Source organism: Schistocerca cancellata, chromosome 2 (genome assembly GCF_023864275.1).
Source record: "Schistocerca cancellata isolate TAMUIC-IGC-003103 chromosome 2, iqSchCanc2.1, whole genome shotgun sequence".
NCBI classification, from domain to species: domain Eukaryota; kingdom Metazoa; phylum Arthropoda; class Insecta; order Orthoptera; family Acrididae; genus Schistocerca; species Schistocerca cancellata.
Window position 1 is genome coordinate 60,812,473 of NC_064627.1, and position 14,220 is coordinate 60,826,692.

At 38.6% G+C, this 14,220-nt stretch overlaps 1 protein-coding gene across 3 annotated transcripts in view; it reads left to right on the plus strand.

The window, feature by feature from the left end:
• LOC126161334 (trichohyalin) overlaps positions 1–14,220 on the plus strand; it is a 447,594-nt gene that overhangs the window by 313,531 nt on the left and 119,843 nt on the right. For all 3 annotated transcript variants that reach the window (XM_049917093.1, XM_049917095.1, XM_049917094.1), the window contains exons 16-17: positions 4,135–4,262; positions 6,043–6,313. In XM_049917093.1, the coding sequence (XP_049773050.1) occupies positions 4,135–4,262; positions 6,043–6,313 (399 nt within the window). The remainder of the gene's footprint in view (positions 1–4,134; positions 4,263–6,042; positions 6,314–14,220) is intronic.

A 14,220-nucleotide genomic window follows, 5' to 3' on the forward strand; every position in this document is an offset into this window, starting at 1 on the left:
CCATGATTTAATTACGACATTTGGAAGCTTCTGAGGAAGCAGCGGCTGTTGCACTCTCAGTTCAAAAGAGAACATGTAAATGATGATGAGCAACATTTAGTAGAGATTCATGTGTCTGTGAAAAGATCTGTGTGAGAAGCATCGCAATTTAGCGAAAGATCTGGCAGAGAATGTGAGAAAATTCTGGTCCCATGTAAAATTGCTAAGTGATTCTAAGGCTTCCATCCAGTCTTTTGTTGACCAGTCTCATGTGACAGTTGAAGATAGCAAAATGAAAGCCAAAATTTTAAATTTCACATTCAAAACATGGTAGTAAGCATCCCTGACAGAGAAACAGTTGAAGGAATTGAAATCAAGTAAGTCATCAGGTATAGATTGAATCCCAGTTTGGTTTTTCAAAGAATAATCTATGGCACTGATCCCTTACTTAGCTTGCTTCTATCATGAATTTCTCACCCAGAGCAAAGTACCAAGTGACTGGAAAAAAGCTCAGGTGACTTCTGTGTATAAGAAGGGGAAAAAGAGTGGACCTGCAGAATTACAGACCAATACCCCTAACATTGGTTTGCTGCAGAATCCTGGAACATATTCTCTGTTTGAACATAATAAATTTTCTTGGGACTGAGAAGCTTATGTCCACAAATCTGCATGGTTTTAGAAAGCACCATTTGTGCAAAACTCAGCTTTCCCCTTTCTCACATGATATACTGTGAACTATGGATGAAGGCCAAGAGGCAGATTCCATATTTCTAGATGTCTGGAAAGTTTTTAACACTGTGCTCCATTGCAGGCTCAGGCTGTTAAAGGAGGTATGAGCATATGGAATGAGTTCACAGATATGTGAGTTGCTCAAAGACTTCTTAAGTTAAAGAACCCAGTAACTTGTCCTTGACAGTGAATGTTCATCAGAGACAAGGGTATTGTCAGTACTCCAGGGAAGTGTGACAGTACTATTATTATTTTCTGAGTACACAAATGATTTCATGACAGCAGTCTGTCATTGTTTGTTGGTGATGCTGTGGTGTACAGTAAGCTGTTGAAGTTGAGTGACTGTAAGAGGATACAAGATAACTTGGTCAAAATTTCTAATCGGTGCGATGAACGGCAGCTAACTCTAAATGTAGAAGGAAAAAAAAAAAAAAAAAAAAGGAAGAAGAATGGTTGACTTCAGTTTAATCAGTTTAATGGGAGAATCCTAGGAAAGTGTGGTTCATCTGTAAAGGAAACATCATATAGGATGCTATTGTGACCTATTCTTGATTACTCGAGTGTTTGGGATCTGCACCAGATGGGATTAAAGGAAGACATCAAAGCAATTCAGAGATGGGCTGCTAGATTTATTACTGGTAGGTTCGAAAAACACATAGGTGTTATGGAGACACTTTGGGAACTCAGATGGGAATAGAGAACCTTAATTTGAAGCTGACTGTAGAACAATTCTGTTGCCTCCAACATATGTTATACCATACTTAAGGACCACAGACATACAGAGGCATATAGACAGTTATTTTTCCTCATTCTGTTTGCGAGTGGAACAGGAAAGGAAATGACTAATAGCGGTATGGGGTTCTGTCTGCCATGCACCATCAGGTGGATTGTGAAATACTGATGTAGATGCAGATGTAGATGTAATACATTTTGAGGAAGCTTTTGATTCAGTTTCAACAAAATTTCTTCTAATGGCTCTAGATATGTAAGACATTGATTCTCTCTGTGTTAATGTACTGAGAAGTTTATATGGCAATGTTGCAGCTTCAGTTAGACTTCTTCTGGTTAATAAGAAATTCAGAATTGAAGTGATAGTCAGGCAAGGGGATTTCTTTTCATGAAAACTACTGTCAGCAACATCCCTTGCTGTTAACAAGGCATCAATCTCTTAATCTTCCTTCCTTTATTCTCAGCAGCTGTAGAGGATCTTTTTAGATTCTTAAAATAGAAAAACAAAAAAAACAAAAGCATACATTAACAGACCATTGTTGTTCTGCTTATGACATTATACAGTTCACCTACTGCAGTTAAACTTCAATAACTAATTGGAAAACTTAAAGCAGTCAGAAAGTAAGCCTGAGCATAAAATACACTAAAATGAAAATAATGTGCAATGAGGGAAAAAATGGAAATAGTAAACACTAAAGTCAAAGAAGAAGTTGATGAATTTTTATGTGCAGCAACCCTGAAGATAACAGTGAAATTGCATTTTATCTGCAAGAGTTTTCAAAACCAATCTTCCATTGTGTCTGAATGGGAAAATTTGCAATCCGTGTGCATTACCAGTTTTGACTTAAAGCAGTGAGATGTGGACTTTCAATGTGAAAAATAGGGTTCTCACTGAGGAAGGGAGAAGTGCATATTGAGGATTACTAGGGAAGATAAGAAACGAAACTGATCAGCAATCAGACAGTGATGTAAAACGTTATTATGAGCATTGGTGGCTGTTGTGTAAGAACAAAAGTGCACGTGAACACCCTAACTTTTGACGCCTTGTAGATTTATTGGTCATTTTTCTTTGATTGCCATTAAACGTAACATAGATGCTGCAATCTGAAAGATACAGCACTTAAACCTGTCACACTACTGTTCCTCTCAACTCCATGAAGCTTGGTGTCAGGGTCATGAGCACACCTTCAGTTGTTTACATTTTAAGGAGCTTTTGTGCATGTGCAACTCATGTAACATAATTGTCTTATGGGTCAAGTTATGATGCAGTAATACATTTGAAGTGCTGAGAATCAATAATGGCATAAAGCACATCACCATCGATTGTGAGATTGTAGCATTTATTCATGCTTCTAAAATCTGTTGATCTTATAGTGAGTCAGATTTATCTGTGCTGAAACTTCATGAATAAAAGGAACTAGGGCCTCTGAGAAGAGATCCTTGATTGAGAGAGTGACAAAATCAAATAAGCGTTACTACAAGCAAACATTTAACAAGGAAGTATACAGTTAGCACACATTGTTGTGTGGGCGCAGCGTAAGAATACCTGTTTTTCAGCCCGGAAGTAAATTTGTGAACTAATACATCTGTTAGGGAGGATCTTGTACATACATATGTTAGGATCTTATACATTTGACAAAAAAAAAATAATAATAGTAAAAAAAAGGAAAAGCACAAAAACTCCCACTTACACAAAAATGTGGAATGGGGAATTACTAAAGCTTACACAATTTTTTGTTATTGCCATAAACTGTACTTAATTGTGTGCAAATCCACAAAAACAATTCTTTCTTTTGTCAGATAAGTTGTGTGTCTTATTATTATTATTATTATTATTATTATTATTACTGTTATTGCTGTTGTTGTTGTTGTTATTATGGCAGTGGCCATAGTTGTATAAACTTGTTGATAAGCATAACTGTTATACCGCAGATGCTATTAATTTCACGCTCTCAAATTTATCTGAATCTAAAAATTTGTGAACACCCGGAGTGTATACTCACAAGTTGCCACTGATTATGACTACAGTAAAAGCGAAATTAGAATTGGCAGGATGCATGAACAGATAAATGGATGATAGCTGTAGCAAGAAATGTAAAGAGGAATATCTAACAGAAAGTAGATAGCTGGCAATAGAGAAAATTCAGAAACAATGTGGATGTGTATAACTGTAGTCTGTGAAGCTGGAAAACTCTAGAGGAAGGCTTTATTCAGCAGTGAATGTTAAATGGGTGATGATGATGAGGACAATAATATGTTTAATTTCACTGTATTTTAAAAAAATACATTTCTCATATTTCCCCTTAACATAAATTAGCTCTTACTTTTTCCCTTCTCATAAAACTGTACATGTTCTGTATCACTGAATTACCTATCCAGTTCTTGTAGATTTTCACTTCATCTCTTTCACTCTTGGACCATTGTACCATTTAAGGACTAATTTTTTCCCCTACATTTGCAAAAACTTGGAAAAATTTCTCCTAACTGTAAAATGGATATCTGGCAATAATCAGATCTTTCATAAAATTTGTTTTTAAACTTATGATCTGATCTCAAAAGGAAGGGTAAGTTTCCCAGACGTTTGCAAATATATTGGGGTAGTCACCCATCTTGATAAAATTTTATATATATGCTTAGAAACTGGTGAAATGATGATAATGTCCTTGCTGACTTAAAAAAGATTTTTCCCATGCTTAGGTGCTTGAAGATGAATTGTCAGAGCTCCGAAAGAAACTAATAGAAAAGGAGAGAGACTGTGAGAGACTTCATGCTGAATTAACAGTAACACAGAAACGATTCTCCAAAGGAACCATACAAAAGAGCAAGTATGTAATGCAGTGAACATTTTTAATTGGATCTTCTCAAGAATTCTTTTAATTTTCTTTTTTCCTACTATTGTGTTGTGCTCTTTTACACTCTTTTATAACAGCAGTTATGATGTTAAATATTAATTTTGTTTCATTTTGCTGAGAACTGTAACCTCTATTCAGTGTTAATATTTGAGTCATCGTCTTCAAATTTCTATTATTATTACACTGTAAAAGTATTTATACTATATAAAAAATTGAAAACACAGAATAGTAGTTTGGAAATCAGACCAAAAAGATTTTTCTAGGCAGCATAGATATATCAATCATTATATTTTCTGGATAGTCTTGGATCTTGTTCACTTGGACAGTTTTTTTTTGTCATATATATGAAAACAAATTTGTCCTACATCAGAGATGTATTGCAAATAAGACTGTATTAAATTGAAAGCTATTGTTGCATATTAAAGGTACACATTATTCTGTCAGAAAATCAGTTACATTTGTGTAGTGCAATCCTTGACGGTAGTAAACGTAATAACAATCTACCTGTAAATGATGACTCAGTGTAAGTAAAATCATGTTGAAATCATCACAATGTTTCGATTTGATTCTAACTTTGGAGAGTAATAAAGACAAGGCAGTTTTTGTTAGCTTACATGAAGTCTTCTTTGAGATTTCCTGGGAATATGGACCAGTAGTTTCCACTTGACAAATGTAATTGTAAAACCAGTAGCTGTAAGTACTACTGTAAATGGGAGAGTTTTCATCTCACTAAGAATTCACCCATTAATGAAAACTACCAATAATGTGTTTGAAATACATATGCCCATTTTACTGTAGTTACTAGTATCACAGCTAATGAGTAACTTTTTTCACTATAGTCTCTACAGAGACATTACCATGCATGCCAGTACACATGATTTGCTGGACATTTCCCAATTCAGAAAATATTATTAGATTCATTTGATATGTTGCACAACATTAATTAATTCTAAAGTATGTGTGTTAAAGCTATTGTAGAAACCTTCACACATCTGAGTGTAATATCAGTATGTTTAACACTTATTAGTGTATGAGAAAAATTTTCAATTACTCATAAAAGTGTGGCAATAGCACCTAAAATGTTATATCTTTTACAAATAAGAGAATTCTTTTATCAGTTTCACATTTCATTTCATTAAATATTTTAATATACAAAGTAAACAATTAATTATTGATAAAATTATTCAAATAGATGCATAAAAAATCTACTCACCAGGCAGTGACAGAACACACACATAAAAGACTGTTGTGGTTGGCAAGCTTTTGGAGTCAGTGGCTCCTTCTTCAGGCAGTAGGGTTGAAGGGGAAGGAAGAAGGGTGAAGGAAAAGGACTGGAGAGGTCTAGGAAAAGAGTTAGATTTTGGGAAAGTCACCCAGAACCGTGGGTCAGGTGAGACTTACCATACGGGCCTTCTCATCCCGTACGGAAAGTCTCCCATGACCTGCAATTATGGATGACCGTACGGGATGAGGAGGCCCGTATGGTAAGTCTCCCCTGGCCCATTGTTCTGGGTCACTTTCCTGAAATCTAACCCTTTTCCTTCACCCTTCTTCCTTCCCCTTCAACCCTACTGCCTGAAGAAGGAGCCACTAGCTCTGAAAGCTTGCCAATCACAACAGTCTTTTATGTGTGTGTTCTGCCGCCACTTGGTGAGTAGATTGTTTTATCTATCCAGTTAAATAAAGTAAACAATTAAAAATTTGTGATATTTTCCAAGACATTGCAAGGTTATATAAACGTTATTTATTTTAGGTCGCTGGACAGCAGTACAGATCAACAAACACTTGACCTGAAACGTCAGCTTCAGGTCATTGAACAGGAGGCAGCAATTCTGAGAACACGAACACAAGCCCTAGAAACTGAAAATGAAAAGCTTACAGCTGAAAACAAGAAATTGCAGCTTGTCAGAGGTACTAAGAAAACTATAAATAGTACTGCCACTGATGAAACGTCTGATAGAGCAGTAGAATTAAAGGAAAGAATAGCAGATTTGGAAAGGCAACTTGAAGAGGCAAACAAAAAGGTACTGTCTTATTTATTAAGTGCTTTAAAAGGTCATTTTCTTAATGCTTAACACAAAAAACTCTTATGCTTTATTTGTGGTTTGAATATGTCTTCTCCTTTCTCTAAGGACTGTTCTATTAATAAATGGAGAAAGTTTCCTTTTTATTTCTATGTCCAGCATGGTACCCCATGCAGTTTTGTTGCATTATGGAGAAATAATGGATTAGTATGCATTAACTTTAATAAATTTTCTTGATATATACAGTGATGTGTGACCTAATATTCAAATACAGTCCATCTTAGTGATTGGTGTGCTTGTGTGCATTATGTGTGTAAAAAGCATTGAAAGAGCAAAACATACTAATTGAAGTCATTACAGAAGCAAAGAAGAACCTTAAAGGAATGAAATAATTATGGAGTATGTAATGATTTACAGCTGTGTTGCACTTAAAATGCAGGCAAAAGCTAGGGTAACAATCTTCATTCATAAATGTTGAAAATCAAGTATTGAAAACTATTACTTCATTAGGGAGAAGCTTGTATCTATGGGAAAATAAGTACAAGTTACCTGACTACATTAGGCATCTATGAGTGTGGAGAGGGTAAGGAAGAAAGAACAAAAAACTTCCATCAACTACTTCAATGGCAGATTGATAAAATTGATTTACAGAATCTAATCATATGTGGCAGTTTCCAAAAGGCTCAGGTAACAAGTAAATTAAACAATGGAAAGTCCAGGTTGGAATATAAACAGTTATGAAAAGAATAGATTGCACTTTAGAGCAAAGCTTTCATCAGAAAAGAAAACATACACAGCCACCAAAGCGGGTGTACCTAAGGCACATGTGACCACTATCTCTGGTAACTCTGGGCAGACTGCAGCTGTCACATTCAACGGAAGCAGCAGTCTGGAGTGGGGCTGGGAAGGCAGAGGGATAGCAAGGTACAGGTGGGGGGAGAGAAGAGCGCTGTCAAGCAGAGAATGCTGGGACCAGAAGATGGCAGGACAAAGCTTCCAGATGCAGTGTTGTGAGGCTGGGGAGGGGGAGGAAGGGGGGGGGAGGACAGAAAGGAGGAGCAGAGCAGGGTGAGTGAATTGGGAGGAGGTGATAGGATAGAGGGGGGCAGAAACTGTTGGGTGGAAGGTGTGGGGACAGTAAGTTGAGGCCGGAGAATGTGTTGTAAGGATGAAAAGCTGGTGGTGGAAGGGAAAATTGAAATGGTTCAGGTTGTTCTCATTCAGCACGAAAGTTGCAGTCTGCCCAAAGCAGCTGGAGGCAGCAGTCATGCATGCATGAAATGTGCCTGCTTGTGAAGATAGGTGTGTGTGTGTGTGAGTGTGTAATATTGTTCTTATACATACTCTGCTGTATTGTATTTTATTTTCCTGTGGATTTGATCTCATGTTGGGATTCCACAAATATATTGCACACATCCTGTATTCCCTCCTCCCTGTGTTCATCTCTTCATTCTCCTTCTCCCTACTCTCTCACCTTCCCAACTCTAGTTGGCTGTCTCCTCCTCCCTCATGAATATCAAGAGCTCAGTTGGAAACCCAGTTCTAAGCAAAGAAGGGAAAGCATAAAGGTGGAAGGAGTATATAGATGGTCCATACAAGGGCAATGTAATTGAGGACAGTATTATGGAAATGGAAGAGGATGTAAATGAAGATGAAATGGGAGATATGATAGTGCATGAAGAGTTTGACAGAGCACTGAAAGACCTAAGTCGAAACAAGGCCCCGGGAGTAGACAACATTCCATTAGAACTACTGGCAGTCTTGGTGTTGTGACTCGCCGATCTTTCAAAGTGCCGCCGCGCAGTTACGCACATCCTCTACATGCGGCGCTGTCTGCCAGCCATGCAGCAGCAGCGCCACCTAAGCAGCCAACCAGCCAGCGGCCACTAGACTCAGACTCAGTTATAACAATTGGCGACGAGGATGGGATTTTTCTTTTCCATCGTTGACCCGCATGTTTCCATGGCTTCTTTAGAGCAACTATTGCAAGGTCTCATAGAACAGCAAACACTTCTCACAAATGCGATTCCTGATTTCGTCGCAGCATCAAGTGTGGGGCGCCTCTCATCGTTGTCTCTACCTCCTTTTTTTCCTTCTTTCAACGAGACGGCAGAAGACTGGTCTGATTATGAAAAACGTCTTTGACAGCACTTCTTGGCATTTCATGTTGCGGATGAACAAACATGTAAGTCTCTGTTCCTTTCATGGATTTCACCTCAAATGTATCAGTTGTTGTCGCAATTGGCTCCTTTGAAAAATCCTGCCTCTTTGTCCTTTGCTGAAATGTGCTTCCTTCTGTCCATCTATTTTCAAAAGCAAACACATGTGGTAGCCTTTCATGTTGCCTTTTATCGTTATCAAAAACAACCGAATCAATCCTATTGTGCTTGGGCTGCTGAACTTCACAGCCTCAATAGAAAGTTTCAATTTGTTACTGAAGTTCACAAAGAATCCGACGCTGATTCCATGGTATGGGATGCTATTATCCGATCAGCGCCCGACAAAGAAGTTAGGCAACGTGCCCTTCAGTTGGTAAATCCGACTCTCGATGAAGTTCTATCCATTGCTCAGTCTTTTGAAATTTCTCTCGCCGCTGGAGAGCAATTAGAGGCATGGGGTGACGTGGGGGAAATACAACCTCTGTGCGATGTTGACGAAGCGTATGGCATCTCCCCGGCGGCCGACGTGGCCACAGTACGCTCCCAAGCGCAGCCTCGGCCTAGTCGAATTAGGTCGGGTGATGCTGAGGGAATTAGATTAGGAAAGGGGATGCTTAAAGTAGTAGATGAGTTTTGCTATTTGGGGAGCGAAGTAACTGATGATGGTCGAAGGAGAGAGGATATAAAATGTAGACTGGCTATGGCAAGGAAAGTGTTTCTGAAGAAGAGAAATTTGTTAACATCGAGTATAGATTTAAGTGTCAGGAAGTATTTGCTAGAATAGAAGCTTTTGAAATGTGATGCTACAGAAGAATGCTGAAGATTAGATGGATAGATCACATAACTAATGAGGAGGTATTAAATAGAATTGGGGAAAAGAGAAGTTTGTGGCACAACTTGACTAGAAAAAGGGATTGGTTGGTAGGACATGTTCTGAGGCATCAAGGGATCACCAATTTAGTATTGGAGGGCAGTGTGGAGGGTAAAAATTGTAGAGGGAGACCAAGAGATGAATACACTAAGCAGATTCAGAAGGATGCAGGTTGCAGTAGGTACTGGGAGATGAAGAAGCTTACACAGGATAGAGTAGCATGGAGAGCTCACAACAACAGCCTTCTTCCCTCCCATCTTTCCTCCCTCTCTGTGTGACAGACGGGAGGGGGGGGGGGGGGGGGGCAGAGAAGAGGAGCTGAGAGAGCAAAAGACTGGTGGGTGCATTGGCAGAGAGCAGCACACAATGAGGGCGAAAGAACATGATTGTGAGGTGGTGATAGGTAAGAATGGGCCAGAAACCACCTTCTCTTCCATCCATCTTCTCCTTCCCTCCTCCTAACATCATCACCATATTCATCTCCTCCTGCCCACCTCTCCCTATCCATCTCCTTGTCCCCTTTTTTCTCTACTCATATCCTCCTCCCACTCTCCCCATTCATCTCACCCTGCCCCTTCCTCTTTCCTCCTCTCCCTCTCTGTTAGTCTCCTGCTGTCCCCTCTCCCTATCCATTTCCTCTTCCTCCTCTGACTCCCATCCTGCTTCCTCCCTCTGTCTACTTCCTCCTGATCCCCTCTCTCTCTGCCCCTCCCCTATCTCAAACTTCCCCAGCTGTGCCCATCCACATGTGTAAGCTGCCCTGCAAAACAGGTTGATGAAGTAGGCTGACACTATTCTAACACAGCACATTCATCGTGGTAGACAGCCCACATATCAAGACTTGGAAAACCGTTTTGCGACTCCAACATATAGGCTGGCCTGCAAAGCAGATTGACTAGGCAGGCCAATACTACTCTCACACTTCTGACCTGTTATGCAGGGCAGCCTATGGCAGGGGTTAAAAAAACGCGTTTCCCCATATCTCCACTCCTATTGTAGCTGGGATGTTATAAGCCCCACAGTGTTGATACTTGTGTATGCTGCTGTTTCTGTGCCAAATTTAGTTGAAGTCAATCCCAAGGTTTGGAAGGATGTTACAGACATACACACATACACTCTGCTTTATACACTGCTGGAAAAAAATTAGTACATCTGGAAACATGACATCAGTTTGAGCCAATGAGGGCACACACTACATGGGAGATACTAGATGTACTGATAAGGGTTTCAGCATTGTCTACCAACAGATAGCATATTGGCATAACTACCAGAGCTCCATCTTTATCTGCCCTTGAATAGGGAATGCTCACAGCCAGAAGGTTCAGAGTAGTGCAAACATATGAAGCAAGGAGGCAACCATGCCACTTAGATCCAATCGTGATTCCTACAGCCAACAGAGCTAGGTTGAAAGGGGTCAGATTGTAGCCTTCCAAGTGGCAAGACATCCTTTCAGAGAATTGCCGCACAAGTGGCATAACATGTACAACAATTCTGGTATCAGTGGTCATGTGAACATTCTCACATCCATGAAAGAGTTTCTAGACATTCACACAGCACAGATGCCTGACAGGACTGTTGTATTTAAGGGCAGCAGTGGCAGATCGTACAGCTGCCACAGCCCAGATAAGAGGGCTTGTGAGCCCTGCTGTATCAACATGAACTGTTGCAAATTGGTTAATAGCAGTGGCACTATGCGCACCCACAACTCTAATCCATCTTCCACTCACACCACAGTATTAACATGCACAACTGGACTGATGCTGCCAGAGGATCACATGAAAGATGGAATGTCATCTGTGGTCTTCAGTGATAAAAGCAGATTCTGCTTGCATGCAGGTGATGGTTGTTTGTGCATAAAATGTAGACCTGGTGAGAGCTGTCTAATAGAGTGCATTTGTCCAAGAGGCCCACCCCAGGCCTTATGGTCTTTAATGGAGCACATGTGGGATATAATGAGAAGTGACCCATATGACTTGTTAGCCAACAACTCTTACAGAACTACATGAACAGGTTGAGCTGGCGTGGAATAACATATCCCAGGACAGTATTCACCATCTGTGTGATTGACTGGGTGCCAGAGTCAGTGCCTGGAGGCTACATCATGTACTAATACAGTGTTTCAGCATGAATCAATAACTGGTATCTCAGAATTGATTATTGTTCTATTGGTCTGTAAATGTAATCATTTCATGTACACCATATGCACTGTTGCAACAATAAATCTTGAGTGAACTGGAAACCTGTGAAAGGATGTACTAGTTTCCTTCCAGCAGTGTTTATAGAGAGACTAATTACTCATTGACATTTATGTAATATAAGAGTGCGATTGATTTAAATTACCAAATGGTAAATAAATAAAACATCTAGATTATTTCCTAATAAGTTAGAAACTAACACCTCAATTAAGAAATTTGCTAAAGTTCACAAGCTCTGCTACTGGCTCAGACCACTGTATATTAGTTGCAGAGTGTAAACTGTATAAAACATAGAAGCTCCAAAAATGTTAGTAACACCGTCTACATATTGTAAGAAGAAAACATATGAAAGAAAGTTTGAAAGAGTGACTATTGCTAGAACTTAACAAAAAGAACAAGTATCAGAATGTTCACTGTTATGCATCGCTCACCCGCAATATCTGCAACAGACTTCAAAAGAGTATAAAAGAAAAAATAACCTATGCTAAGAAAATAATTAGAGAAACACAACAAGTATCTGGATATGAATGTGTTAGTGTAATGGATATTAATATATATGACAGCTAGAATTTCACCTATAAAATTATGAACTGCAGTAAGAAAGATACTGTAAGAATAGATGTGGTCCAAAAGGATCAATGTGTGAAGTCCTATGAAGAGATATGATGCAAAGAAGAGGAAGACCTAACAAAAGAAGACAAGTTGAACCAATTACCAGAGAAAAGCTTTAGAAATTAAAAAAATGAAAACCAGAGTAACTATTGGAGCAGATAAAATAAATGCAAAGTTATTAAAATATGGAATCATGATATTAATCTATGCTGCCCAACAAGTAGATTACCTGAAACGTAAAAAACACTAGAAGTAATATATCTGTTTAAGAAAGATAACCATGAAGTGTGTAAAAGATATGGAGTCTCATTTTAACTCATTATGTAAGCTGTTGTTGTGGTCTTCAGTCAGAAGACTGATTTTTGGTGCAGCTGCCCATGCTAAATTGTCTTGTGCAAGCCTATTTGTCTCTGCATAATTACCACAGACTCCATCCATGTGAACCTACTTACTGTATTCAAGTCATGATCTTCATCTACAGTTTTTATTATGTAAGTTATATGTAAAAATATTAAGCAACAGACTTAAATATAATTTCAGTAATTCTCACTGATGAGAAAAAAGAGTGGATTTAAGAAAGAAATTTCAGCTACCAGTTACTTATTTATTGTGCAGTAAGAGAGATAAGATGAGAATTCAAAATATGTTTCTGTAAACAGTACTGCACAGCTTCAGTGAATTAAAAGAACAGCATCACGAGACCACCAGAAGCTGTTGTAATGTGTACTCATTCATGAACGACCAGTTTCAGTCAAGTGACCTGTTTCGCCCAAGTGACTATCATCAAGTCATATAGATACCATTACATTAGGTTAAAGTTAGGTTGGTTGCTGTTGAGTACATAACTGCAACTGATATATACTTATGTACTTTTCACTGAGGAACCTTCCTGTGACCTCGTGTAAAGCTATTCTTGACTTGGAGGTGGTTGCTTGACTAAAACTGATTGTCCACAAAGAAATACACATTACAGCAGCTTCTGGTGGTTTCATGATGCCATTCTTTAGACGAAATTCAACTTACAAACAAACGTAGCTTTCACAGGCTTTGTGTTTAAAGCCGTTGACACTGTAAAGAGCAATAATGGATATCACAGCAAGTTAATAAAAGCCATAAAAGTCTATATAATGATATATAAGGAATCATTTAATTCAAGACTGATGAAATTTTTAAGAAATGAAAGAGTGTGATGGGGTCTCCAATAACACACACACCACCATCATTATCGTTGTCACCATTGTCAGCCATTTGGCATTGGTTTGGCATTGATTCCTAAGGCCACCTTGAAACTTCTCTCTGCATTATTGTCTTTAGCTTCCATGTTGCCCCTGCATATTTTCTGATTTCACTAAATTCATAGCAATTTTGAAACTGGAAGCAGATGGTTACTTGCCGTATGTAATTTGTCATTTGAACTATCTATGTAAGCAATGATATATTAACATCTCTATAATTGAAACTTAAAGCTTTCTTAAGTAAAGATTTGGTATGAAGCAAATGTCACATTGAAGATAATTTGGCTGTCAAGCAGGCCTACACAATGATAAAGATCTGAATGTAAAGCTAGCCAGATTTGCTTTTTTCCAGCAAAAAAGTTCCTTCATCCATCTACCATTGACTTGCTTGGCTACATGGGTCACTGATCCCCATTTAAATTTAGCTGCGGTCTTAACAGATACCTACATTCAGGACAATGTTGACATTGGAATTTCTGATAACAAGTGGATACTCAAGTGAAGGTCACAGAACAAACTACATAATGTGACAGGAGCCGTAAGAATCACCTCTTGAATGTAAACTAAGTAAATACCACAACACCTGGTATTAATACATGAAGAGCTCGTAAGAAAATTATCATTCTTATTATTTTATATCAGTTGTTAGATAGGACCTAATTTTTTGGGGTGCTGAGAAGGCATCTCTACTCAGATAGTCTGACCTACAGAAAAAATCGTCGGAGCTGTGATGAAAACAAATGACAGGCAGTCATGCAAACCATCAAAGGCTTCATCTTAATGCCAATTCCTTTTCTGTTTATGTATGAAATACTTCTCTTTGAGCTAAAATCCA